Source organism: Pseudonaja textilis, chromosome Z (assembly GCF_049901715.1).
Source record: "Pseudonaja textilis isolate UNSWEBS1 chromosome Z, rPseTex1.2, whole genome shotgun sequence".
NCBI lineage: Eukaryota > Metazoa > Chordata > Lepidosauria > Squamata > Elapidae > Pseudonaja > Pseudonaja textilis.
In genome coordinates this window covers 132,778,701-132,792,391 of record NC_142008.1, presented here as the reverse complement: position 1 = coordinate 132,792,391, position 13,691 = coordinate 132,778,701, and the positions used below count along the sequence as shown (strand labels likewise).

Here is a 13,691-nt window from a genome sequence, read left to right as displayed (position 1 = left end):
TCTTCTGAGGAATAGAGTACACTGAGTTTTTTGTGATACTGGAAACCAAGGCTAGTTTTCATAGATGTCACCAGCAGAAGCAACCAGAAGGAATCAGATACAGAATCAGATTCTCACACAATACCTTGGACAATACTTGGTCTAACATTTGGGTAGAGTTGGTCCCAAAAATTTCATCACTTATCTCTTTAATCAGGCAGGTGTTAAAATATAGAATATTTTTCTCACACACTTACCTTCCTATGTCATTCATGATGTCAGCAACTTTATCTGAAATTCACACCACAACCTTTTCAAAGAAAGAGAAGAAAAATCAGCAGTCACTCCAAGAACAGGTGGCTTTTTTCCCACAGCAAAAAGAACAGCAGCCAAGACCTGATCTCCCACTGCAAGAACATTATGGTGTCAAAATTCAAAATAAAACCCAACTCTAATTACAGTGCCAAAAGTTCTAAACAGAAATTCTATAGGTTTTTTTATTTGAGGGGATCATTTTCTGCCCAATGCTGTGTTTCCGGTTTTTATCTTCCCAGTCCATTTCATCTCATCTGAAGTTGCTTAAGTAATATTCTTGAAAAATTCAGTCTGAGAATTGCAGGATTTGGTGAAGCACTTTGCATCATAGCTTGATCTAGCGGTTAAAGCACCAGAAAAGAAAGGGGGAGACTGAGTTCAAGTCCCACCTTAGCCAGGAAAGCCAGCTGGGTGACTGTGGAGCAGTCCCTTTCTCTCAGCCCAGCTCACCTTGCAGAGTTGTTGTTGTGTGGAAAATAGGAGAAGGAAGGTGTAGGTTAAATACGTTCATCTCCTTGAGTCATTTGTAAAAATAATAAAGGTGGGATAAATAAAACATAAATAAATCGCTCACATCTGAGGAGCTACATTTAAATCCAAGAGATTTTATCCCTGGAAAATCCTGGTTTCAGGTGCCCAGCCTGGGGAAAACAGGAAATGCCAGTACCAGAAAGATATATTGTTTGTTTACACATTCTTTAATTTCTTCATTAACTGATCATTTGTATTGATTTATGGGCTAGTTACATGTCTTCAGTTACATTTATACCTGATATTTTATGCTTCGAAAGACTGGGGGTGCCCTACGTGGCTTTCTTTTAATTTCACCACAATCCTGGATGGCAGGTTAGGTTGAGAAATTGTACCTGGCTCGACATTACACAACGATTGAAATTCTGATCTTGGTTTTGGCCAGCTTTGATCAAATGAAGCCTCAGTTTACACAACAGACCAATCCATAACTTAATTTGCTTGGCTTCAACTTGATGCATTTGACTGCAGAATTGCACTTTATAAACAATGATTCATGGTTGAATTTGTACAAACCCAGCTAATAGGTTGTTTGTTGTTCTCAAAAACATAATGAAACACACCCAATGGTTTAAATTAGCAGTTTATTTAGCTGTACTGCCAATGTGGGGCCTGGCCCAAAATTACTGTTGCCTAGGAAACACAGAAAAAAAATTACTTGAAATAACCTTTTGTTTGTCCCCAGAGTAAAGTAACTGTATTCTATTAAGAGATAATTCCTCACTACTGGAATCCATTAGAGCACCCTTTTGTGACTTAAATCTTCTGAGTATGCAATTCGCATGAAAAATGATAGCCGGAGTCCAATACATTTAAAGATCATCCATTTTGAAAATGCCACACATTAAACATGTGTTTCTCAACCCCAGCAAGTTTAAAATATGGACTTCAATTCCCAGAATTTTTCAGCCAGCTTGTGTGGACCTCAATTCCCAGAATCCTTCAGGCAGCATGTGTGGACTTCAATTCCCAGAATCCAGCAGCACATTGGAGAATTCTGGGAATTGAAGTCTAGACATCTTAAAGTTGTCAAGATTGGGAAGTAGTGCCTTAACTAACAATAACAGTACTGAATGAAAAACAGCCAATGATTCAGTTTACAAATCACACTAAACTACTATTTGTTTAATTGTAAATTAATTGAATAAACCATAGCAGCCTAGTTCTACACCAGTTAAAAAGCTATAATTTAGAAACCAGATTTGGCTGGGTTTGCATCAACAATGCAAAACTATAAAACATGATTTCAAAATCTCATGTTTTGCACCAACATGCAAAACTGTAAATTGTGGTGTAGAAGCCAGAGTTGGTAGAGTTCATATAATCAGGCAGCCAAAACAAACAAATTGTACAAAGATTTAATGCAAAATGAAGTCCATCCATTAAGGAAATGTTTACTAGTATAACTTCTCAGTGCATAAATTACCTGAGGATTTTAATCCACATCAGGGTATCCGGAAGGTGTGTGGCTAAGGTCTGTTTCCCATTGCACCCACTGTTAGTTTATTAGATCAACCCATCTTGTCTTTTGGGGGAGAAGCTAATAAAAGCAGTCAGCTTGCTGTATACACATATTATCTATTTCCTAGTGAGGAAGCCTGCAAAGGTGTCAGTAGGGTGATGCAGCGAGACTACTGAGTAGACCATTGCAATTGTGTCTTTAATGGTGCCATTTACCAATAAGCCGTGAGCATACTAACAGCTAGCCACCACTTAACCTTAGTGGTGCACTGGTTAGAATAAGTATTGCAGGCTACTTTTGCTGACTGCCAACTGCTGGCAGTTTGGCAGTTCAATTCTCACCGGCTCCAGGTTGACTCAGCCTTCCATCGTTCTGAGGTAGATAAAATGAGGACCCAGATTGTTGGGGGCAATATGCTGACTCTGTAAACCACTTAGAGAGGGGTGCAAAGCACCGTGAAGCGGTATATAAATTCTAAGTGCTATCGCCATTTAAAAAATTGTTAAAAAACAAGGTTTGATTAGGTAAGTAAAAGTTGAGGCTATATTTTATCATTTTTATTTTACTGTGCTGAAAAAGTTGGAAATTAATTGTTTTTTCCCTCCCCACTCCATACTTATCTTTTCCCCCACTTCCCCCTTCCCCATTTCCCTTTTATCTTTGTTTTCATTATCTTTTATAAAGAAAACTATAAAAAAATCCCATATGTATGTACACAAAGCACTGCAAATAAGAAAACAGCGTGCTGAGTGTTTTTCGGAAGGGTGTGTACTTTTGAGTGCCTGCCTGTTGAAGAAAGGAAAATAACTTAGCACTGCTGCTTCCTGAGAATCTTGCACATTTCCACACCTCTTCATGACACCAGGTGACAACTTTGTTTATTAAAGGTGGGTTTGCCACTTTCAACAGTTGACCAATGCCACCACTCCCTGGTTTTATATCACAAATGTTCTTTCGGGGAAGAGAAATTTGCACAAGGTGTTTTGGGTTAAAAGCTTGAAGGCAAAGGCTTAAAATACTCTTTTCTTGTGGCAAGGAAAGAGCAGCGGGGAGGGAGCTGGATCGTCAATTCTTTGCAAGATCTACATAGAAGATCCAGCCATGGATTTGTCCACATGGATCTAGCAAATATTATCAGTATAGAAGTGATGGGAAATGTTGATTTTTCATTTAAATGATATTTTGGGTTTAAGGTTCAGGTGGAGAAGGACCACTGCTTAACCATCTCCCCTTTCTTCTGCTAGTTATCCAAATGAGATGGATTTTAAAGAACAGCTAACCATCTTTCCTGTATTGACAGCCTTAGGGACAAATGTTCATAGGTGGCTGTGCTGTACAGGTAGTCCTTGACTTACAACAGTTCATTAAGTGACTGTTCAAAGTTACAATGGCACTGAAAAAGGTGAATTATGACCGTTTTTCACACTTATGGCCCTTGCTGCCTTCCCATGGTCACGCGATCAAAATTCAAACACTTGGAAACTGAGTCATACTTAGGACGGTTGCAGTGCCTTGTGGTCATATGATCACCTTTTGGGACTTTCCAAAGGCAATGGGAAAGCAAGATTCATTTAACAACCATGTCACTAACTTAACAACTGCATAGTGATTCACTTAACTAGTGTGGCAAGAAAGGTCATAAAATGGGGCAAGATTCATCGAACAAATGTTTCACTTAGCAACAGAAATGTTGGGCTCAATTGTGGTCATAAAACAAGGACTACCCTTATTTCCAATGTCACAGATGGTGTATCTGCTGTTGGCATGTAAGGTATTAAAAAACATAGACAGGTAATCCTTTGACCAAAGGCAGCTTGAATCACTACTAAACCATGGCTAGATATTGATTCTTTACTAGGAAATCTGGATATTATGCTCAAAACCTATTCTTCATTTTGAACAAGCGCCCAATCCTAGAATGGTTGCAATGAAACCACAAAAATAACAAAACGCCTTTGACCATGTAGCATGGACTTTCCTGAAATCATTTACTATAATTTTGCTTTCCAGATTTAGTTTTAATTCCTACTACCGTTAGTCCTCAACTTACAACCATTCTTTTATGTCTATTCAAAGTTAGAACTGCACTGAAGAAGTGACTTCTTCAGTTTTTTCAGACTTTTTCATACTTATGACTGTTGTAGCATCCTCATAGTCATGTTGTCAAAATGCAGATTCTTGGCACTTGGTTCATATTTATGATGGCCCTGAAATCTTGTGTTCACTTTTTGTGACCATCTGACAAGTAAAGCTGGGCTTGGTTAACAAGTAGGTTACACACTTAACAACTACAATGACTCATTTAAAAACTGCGAGAAAAAAAGTTGTAAAATGGGGCAAAATGTATTTAACAAAATGTTGGGCTCAATTGTGGTTGTAAGTCAAGGGCTATCTGCATCTTCCTTCAGAGAATTTAAGACTACAGTACGCATTTTGGTGCTACTCCCAAATCTTGGCTCTTAGCCTCATTTCTAATTTTTAAAATGGACATCCTACCTTTTGGCAAACAAAGCAGTACACAATGTGCGGACTCCAAATGTGCCCCTTTATCAGGACCACTTTTTCCGCTTCTTGTTCAAACGCACAGTGCCACACATACACTTTCTGAGTTTAAAGGATCTGTCATTTGTCTAAGTGCAAATTGTTGGTTTTTGTGGAGGGTTCAGCTCCAGTTCCAGGCTTTTAGAAATAATCTGTTCAAAAGGGCAGAGAGAAGAAATTCTCTACCCTGTAATGTGATTGTGACTGAATTATAACTTTATATAAAATTATAACTTTCAAGCCAAGCCATTAGGAGCTCCCGACCCGCTCAGTCCCCACCTTACATAATGAATTATCTGCATTGGCAGCCTGCAACTTTATTTCACACTTTATTTCAACCATTCTTTGAGTTCCTGGTTGCCCAACTTCACACTCAGCTTTTGATTAAGTTTCTATGATTCAGGTGCCCTTCGCAGAGAGTGCGATCCTTCAATGTGGAACAGGCAAACAGTGAATACAGAACCTCTTTTACCTGAGGGGTCCTTGGTGCTCTCTTAGCTTGTCTGTTTCCTTGCAGATGTTTCATTATCCAAAAGATGTTACCTACTTTGGGTAATGAAACATCTGCAAAAAAAAAAAAAAAAACCAAACTCAGAGAGCACCAAGGATGCCTCATTTCAACCATGAGCTACAAATATTCTTTTTCAGTAACACTTCTAGCTATAATTGCTAACTATAATTGCTAGCACTGTTCCCACAATTTTGCGGCAGAGAACATCTCGAAAACCTCATTATTTTTTTTTTGAAAAAGAAGACTGCCTTTCCCCAAAAAACTCAGGGAGAAAGGGACATCCTGGCTGATATATTTATGATATGGTTGCCTGATTCCTGCCTTGAGCAAGAAATTGCTTTAGAAGACCTCTAAGGTCCTTCCAGCCTCTGATTCTATGGTTCTATATGGCCTCAGCCTTCCTCCTGCCTGTCTATCCCACCCTTTTGGGGGTATCATTAGTGTCTCCATTATGGCTCACAATCCTGCTAAATATATTAAGTGCTACTCTTGGCTTCTGAAGTGATGTCCACTTCTGTTGAAATGTTGATGACCTAGATCAGTTTTCCTCAAACCTGATGCCCCCCAGAAAGATAGGCGATGTGCTCCAATCTTCACTTCAACCACTTGGAAGCATGGAGTGAAGGAAAATTGCCTTGATCTCAGTTCAAAGCCTAGATTCCCAAACTGCTGTTCTGTTATTCCCAATTTCAGTACTGAGAAAAAATACTATCAAAGTCCTTGGAAATACCGTAATGGTGAAGTTCCTAACCACCTCACTCTGTTCTCCAAATCTCACTTCAGTATGAGAGATTCACAAAGAGGTCCTTTTGGTCATACCCATCAGACCTATCCCAAAGATTATATCTTGGACATTCCCAATATTACTGGAATTTTACTTACTGGGCAAAACTGCAGTCCTCTCAGCTCTTGGCTTCTGCTGCTATCATTTCTCCTGGGGCCACAAAGCTAGCAACATCTGACTGGCACGTAGAAATTATGAGCTACTTGTATGACTTGAGATACTTACTGGTCCTTTCACAGGCAAACCTCCCAACTGTGCCACACCCCTTTGCATACCTGGGCAGCTAGTAGCACCTTAGTTGCTGAGGTGAATTACTTTGCACTCTCTCTGGTGTATAAACACTTGCAATACAACTTAAACTGCAGGAAGGGGAGGGCCTCTTCTAAATGGCAAATTTCCTACATGGATTAGCATACCACTTGGAAGTAGATGCTGCAGTGATCTGCCAATCTCACAAGTAGAGATTCTGTTATATATAAATATATATAAATACATGTGTGCCTGCATATTGGAAAGCTGTGGCTGTACTCCAACTATTTGTCTTAAATCAGAATAGAGCTGTAAGGGACCTTTGAGGTCTTCTAGTCCAACCCCCTGTGCAAGCAGGAGGCCGTTCAGACAAGTGGCTGTCCAGTCTCTTCTTAGAAACCTGCAGTGATGAAGCACCCACAACTTCTGAAGACAAGCCATTCCCCTGGTTAATTGTTCTCACTGTTAGGGAGTCTCTCCTTAATTCCAGGTTGCTTCTCTCCTTGCTTAGTTTCCATTGTTTCATGTCAGCCTTCTACACATCACAACACACCTGAAAATGTGGTCATGATATGTGGTGGATTTTTTAATGGAATCATTTTATAAAACAGGAGGATATTACTCCAAATCCAGAGTCCCCTACTTTTTACTAGATCATGGGGTGACTAATGAAGGACAAAAGAATAGACCTTTTAGCTTCTCCCTTTGTGATAAAGAAGAAGTGACGTATCCAGCAGAGATAAGTTAGCTTTCCCCACTTAGGCCGCACAAAAAGTTAGGCCTTCTTTGGAACTGCGGGTATTGTTTTCTTCTATCAGGCTGCCATTGAAATTTTTCGTTATACTGAATAGTCTACAGTCCTTGTTCCCACAAAAGTACTTTTATAGCTTCCTTCAAAATAATAAAAAGGGTAGTATATTTGAAAAAAAAAGATCGTGTTGATGAGATTTTTAATGACCCTTCTGCCTTCTTTTATAACATGCAATAGACACTGGTGCCACACAAGCAAGTTATTGTGAGAAACGGTGAGGTGACCTTTGTGTCTTATGATCATGGGGTTCTAAGGAATACCAAAAAGCCATTATTACCTGGGGATGGGGAGGAGGAGGTAGCTGAAGAATCGAAATGATAACAGAATAACTTGGAAGGGACCTTTGAGGTCTTCTAGTCGAGCCCCATGCTCAGGCAGGAAACCCTATAACATTTCAGACAAATGGTTGTCCAATCTCTGCTTAAAAACCTCCAGTGTTAGAGCAGCCACAACTTCTGGAGGCAAGTTGTTCCACTGATTAATTGTTCTGCCAAGAAATTCCTTAGTTCTAGGTTGGTTCTCTCCTTGATTAGTTTCCACCCATTGCTTCTTGTCCTGCCCTCAGGTGATCAGGAGAATAGCTTGACTCCTTCTTCTTTGTGGCAACCCCTGAGATATTGGAACACGGCTATCGTATCACCCCAGTCCTTCTTTTTATTAAGCTAGACATACCCAATTCCAGCTACCGTTTTTTGTTTTAGCCTCCAGTCCCCTAACCATCTTTGTTGCTCTTCTCTGCCCTCTTTCTAGAGTGTGGACATCTTTCTTACATCATGGCAACCAAAACTGGATGCAGTATTCCAAGGTGATCAATTCCTTTGCTGTGGATTGGAAAAAGTAATCTACTGATAGCCATTTATCCCTAGGCCAAAGAACGATTTGAGGTAGGAGATCCAGCCCTGCAGCTAAGCAGATAAGAGCACTGGCATGCTTGAACCAGGGTCTCTGAAATGTACATTGTGTACAGCTCCGGGGTGGAAAAGTAGAACAATCATCATACTAAATAAAATGAAGGAAAAGATCCAGCAAGGAAAGCGCTAAAGCACTCAGCTGCAGGAGAACTGCTCATTTTCATCCTGTAACAGAAGATTAGCCATTTGGCATCTTAGCACAAGGGTGTGTTCATGCATTTAGTTTTAGGTATGAATACAAACACAACATATTTTTATAATAAAAGAGGCACAGTTCCCACTCTGTTTATTCATAATGCAGCTATTTCCAGGTTAGTCTATTATTAGACACCGAGGCCAACGAAGCAAGTCAGACTGCTTATCCCTCCAGGCCTCTATTACCTTCTCTGCTGGCAGATGGCTCTTCATATAACCTCTTGGCACATTTCTAATCACGGAGAAGCAAAGATTACATCTGGAGTTTTTGGCATGCAAATAAAGTCTCTACTAAAAGCAGGCTTCTTCTAACTTTCCTTTTTTCACAGTAATTTTATTAAAAATGACAGTTTAAAAGAGAAAAATACAAATTAAAAAAATGAATAAAAAATAGAAAGCACAGAAAAGAAAAATGGAGGGGGGCGGGATAAGAATATAGTAAAAGAAATGACTTCCCCTCAGCTACTGGGTAAACAATTTTAGTAGCTTAATCACTTCCCAAAATAAAATTTCTTCCAATATTCCATCACTTATCTATAATTCTTAAAGCTTCATCATTTCAGTTCTGATCAGCAAAAGTTCATTAAGGGTTACCAGAGATAACAATGCTATCTATTTCAACCTTAATCAAATAAACCAATTTTATGTTGCTTCATTTTAATGATCTTGAACTTTACTCTTTCCAAAAGTCCTAAAACTTTCTTTCGTTTTTTCCCCTCATAACACTCTTCAAAGTTTTAACACGCCTCTTTTGCAAATCTAATAGAGGAAAATTGTCTAGGTCACTCTCTTGGTTTGTATCTGTTAGGCACAAAAAATCAGGTCCACATTCAAATCATTCAATTTGAAAGTTTAATGATTAAATGATGTTGCTAAAAGCCTATTCACAGGAATCATCTCAAATAAAAGTCAGCACTTGGTTAAACGTAGATAAGGGTCAACGGCATTCGGGGAGGGTGTGAGAGTTGTATTTAGCTTGCGATTATGTAATGATTTTAAACTAATGCCTCTTTTAATTCCTTTTCTTGACTCTGCCAGTTCTTCTCCTACAAGATTCATTTTAATTATTAAAACATCAGCTGCTTTCTTTGGTATTCAGAGTATTCAGAATAGTATTTTTTTCCTTATTTTGCTTGAAGTTGTCATTTTTAATCCACTTTCAGATTAGTCTCAATCTTATAAAGGCACTTTTAAAATTGACTTCTGAGTCCATTGTTCAAAAATATCCTTCAATAATCAAATATTAAAATATTTTGCTTCATTCTGCATGAGTACGTCAAACTGAGGTGTTCTTTTAACTATAATATTTAGTTCCTTCTGGTTCCCCCTTAGTTTCTATTCTTTAGGGTCTCTTTTTATTTATTTTTTAAAAACAGAATTCAAAACAAAAACATTCTTTCACAGGAAGAATTCTTATAATTAATTTCAAAATGTTATTCTAAATCCATCTGGGCTTTTAATCCATTCTTTTTCAAAATCAAAGTTCTGATCAACCCTTTGTTGTTTATTTCAAAAGGAAAAAAACTTAAAAAATCTTTAAACCTTTATTTAAAATTTCTTTCACTTAATAAGTATTGCTGAAAACTCACCTAGTGCTTCAAAACTTGTCAATACTGAACGCGTAATTACCCCCACCTTTAGGTGTATCTGTCACCCAGGGCCCATAGAATAATATTGTAATCCCCACTCCTACGAAACTTTAGCTATTCTGCAGTTTTAATAACCACACTTAAAGATCTGCTCTAAAACCAAGTTTGCCTTTGTGATAGTTACCACCTTAAACAGGATCCCTTGCCTCTAAATCAGGTGTGTCCAACTGGCAGCCTGTAGGCTGCATGCAGCTCTGGATAGCTACTAATGCAGCCCGAGATCATAAAAAATAAAGGAAGTTTATTATTTATATATATATATATTAACTATATATTTTATACAGCTAGTCCTTGACATATAATTCACTTAGCAAACCTTCAAATTTACCATGGCACTGAAAAAAGTGACTTATGACTATGTCACATAACTAGTGGAGCATCCCCACGGTTACACGACCAAAATTCGGATGATTGGCAACTGGCTCATATTTATGATGGCTGCACTGCCCCTGGGTCACATGATCACTTTTTGCAACCTTCTGCCAAGCAAAGTCAATGGGGAAGCCATGTTGTAAAAAATACCTTAATAAAGAGGAACACAAACCACAAACAATAATTCTTACTTTCAAGATTTAGAGGTTTATTTCATGAACAATTTGAAACATGAATAGCCATTGTAACACAACTTATCTCAAAAACCCATTGCAATGAGGTCCACTGACATAGCTGAATCCAGCAAGGAGTAGCTAGGCCAGTGGCCCTGACTTCATCCCAAGACATTCTTTTTATACTTTTCTGCGCGCATTTCACAATTTATTTCCTTGTTCTTTCTTACTGACAGACAGTCTCCACATATATCCATGTACATTTCAAACCTCTATCCATCAGCTACTTTCATTTCCTTATTTCTCGCGCTTTTCAAAACTACATAGTTTGCAATTTTACAGCAACAACTCAGCAGGATTACAAATAGTTCTGATACACTTTGAAAACTTTGGTTCATGTAGCTTTTTGGGGGGGCCTGCTATCCTTCTGAGACCTATGGACTCTGGTAGTCCAATAGATTATTTTTCCGTTTCTCACAGTCCCACCTTGGTCCTTGAGGACAACACAAACAATTGACCATATAGTACCTAGCACATCAGCTGTTTAAATTGTGAATTGTAAGTAATTAATTAATAAACCAAAACATCCTTCATTTAAGATGAAGGAGGACAGCTACTTTGATTAAAAGGCATTTCAGCAAGGCAAATACATAAAAGGCTGAACCATTTGAATGGTGGGACATGCAACCCTAAATACAACAAGGAACTGAAGACGAGCAATGCAGCGCTGGTCCAGATTGCAGGCAGAAAACCTCTCCTAATGCAGGCTCTTTCTTGCAGTTGTTGCTGGGCTTCCATGTAGTTGTTTTATCACTTGTCGATTACAAGTAGAGATGAGTTGATTTGACACTAACTGTTGTCTTGGTCGAAGATTACACAGAGAGAGGGGAAGCAGAGGTTGCTAGCACTTGCTCCCCTTGTTGGGCAAAGCTTCAGTCTTTGCCTTGGTGCAGCCAAATGACTGAGGCTGAGCGACTTCCTCGTCTGGGGTTGGCATTTTCTTACAGTGCAAAGCATGCACCCAGAAAGCTAAACCCTGACACTTCACAGCTGTATTGGTGGCCAGGAAGACCTGGAACAGACCCTTCCAATGAGGAGTCAGGCAATTTTCCATTGGAACACTTTTGCAGGGATGCAATTGTTCAGGCTGGTATGCTCTTATTGGGAGATAAGAGCATACCAGCTTTCATTTTCATCCAGTCCCACATTTGCAAACATTTGCTCTGCATTTTTCCCCCCAAGCCAGATTCCTTTAGCTGTATTTTATACAGCTTAAATTTGCAGCTGCTGGGTTGTTGTTGTTTTTTAAATTTTATCCAAATATCCCTTCACCCCTCACATACAAGACTTCCTCTATGAATGAGTCACATTCACAGCTGAGTGTATTTGTACAGTTCACAATGGAATAAATTTCCTGACAAAGATTGTGGGCTCGCAGCTTGCAAATAAACTAGAAAGCAGTTAAATCTTCTGCAAATTTTATACTGAAAGTTCCAAAAATCTGGCAAAAGTTTGCATGGTGACTAATTCATAGACATAACCATCCTAGACCAAGAGCCCTCCCCCCATCATAAAGCAAGGGCATCCAACAGTAAATGAGCAGAGGAAGAGAGTTGGGAGAAAGGAAATACACATCAACTCTATGGATAATGAATATAATTCTGGACCATGGGCCAATGCGGGAAAAGGCCTTCCTTTTCTATGGAAGAGGAGTCAGGCTCAGACGCTTGAGGTTACACTAACATCCCACAACCAGTCAAGCCAATTGCTACAAACCAATTACTTCATCCTTTCAATACGTCTCAATCTCTCGAACAATTAAAAGTCGCGGAAGGGGAACTTTATTACTTTCTGTTATTTTTTTCTCTTTTCTTTTCGCAGGCAGCCATGAGCACTTCCTAACAGTGTGTTCTTGTTATACTGGAGAGTGACTGCCAAGGGGAAATAGGGATAGTAAGCCCTGTCAACAAGAACAAGGCAGTCCTTCTATACGGAAAAAGTCCACTCCCTGTCAAACAACAATAATAAAAGACACACCACTCCAGCAAGCAAGCTGACCCTTATCTATGGGGAAGGTGGTGTCCACAAGTAAAAGGAACAGAACTAAAGCACACACAGAACAAAAATAGAAAGCATTGAAGCAGAAGGTGGATGGGGGAGAAATACTGAATAATTGAAGAAATATGCCGTGACAATAATATACAATCAGAACATAGATATCTACTGGAAATCTGCTACCACTATGTCCCATCCATTGTTGCATCCATCACACACAGGATGACAATCATAACCATGAGGTCAACAACAATAATCAATAATACAACTATAAACACAAAAACCAGCACATCCAACTGGTCAAAAGTAATAGCATGAAAACAACATCTTTATCAAACACCAGCATAACAGCTGGTTGAAAACTCTCTTCTTTTCTTCCCTTTTCTTACAAAACTTCTTTTCATGTAGGGTGTCGTTAATGGCGAAAGCAAGCACATACTGCCAAAACGAAACCACATAATACACAAGGGCACAACCCTCACCCAATACAAGGAAGTGATCAGCTCCCAGGGGAGACTATGTTCCACCACAGGACCAGTCCATACTGTTTTCCAGCGAAATACGCTGGGCGAGACTCGGGCCTGTCCCTTAAGCAAGTCCGGTTGTGACCCTTACCTTGTGACCGAATTCGGGAAAGGTTATCTGCTATCCTTCTGAAACCTATGGACTCTGGTAGTCCAATAGGCTATTTTTCCATTTCTCACAGCCAGATTCACTTAACAACTGTGTTACTAACAACTGCAGCGATTTGCTTAACAACTGTGGCAAGGAAAGTCATAAAATGGGACACAATTCACTTAACAACTGTCTCACTTAGCAACAAAAATAGTGGGCCCAATTGTGGTCCTAAGTCAAGGACCAGTTGTATGCAGTCCAAGTCAATTCTTCTTTACCCAGACAAGTCAAAAGGTTGGACACACCTGCTCTAAATCTTGCAATAATCCACTTATATGCCTATAAAAAAAAATAAATCAAAAGCCAAGCCTGCTGGCTTCTGGGAACTGGAAATGGGAGGAGGCCGACTCTGTCATGCCCAAAGGGAGGTCGAATTGTCATGACTCATTCCTGCCCAGGGGCAACACCTAGTCGTGACATCTTGGCTGTTCTTGAAATGTGTCCAGAGAAGGAAGTGAATAAGGAAGGATGGGGCCAA

At 39.3% G+C, this 13,691-nt stretch overlaps 1 protein-coding gene across 1 annotated transcript in view; it reads right to left on the bottom strand.

The window, feature by feature from the left end:
* Positions 1-6,472, bottom strand: part of EPS8L1 (EPS8 signaling adaptor L1) — a 46,789-nt gene extending 40,317 nt beyond the window's left edge. The window contains exons 1-2 of the mRNA XM_026712012.2: positions 6,222-6,472; positions 237-289 (exon numbers count right to left, since the gene is read on the bottom strand). Of these exons, the coding sequence (XP_026567797.1) occupies positions 237-253 (17 nt within the window). The 5' untranslated portion in view covers positions 254-289; positions 6,222-6,472. The remainder of the gene's footprint in view (positions 1-236; positions 290-6,221) is intronic.
* Between the last annotated feature and the right edge of the window lie 7,219 nt (positions 6,473-13,691).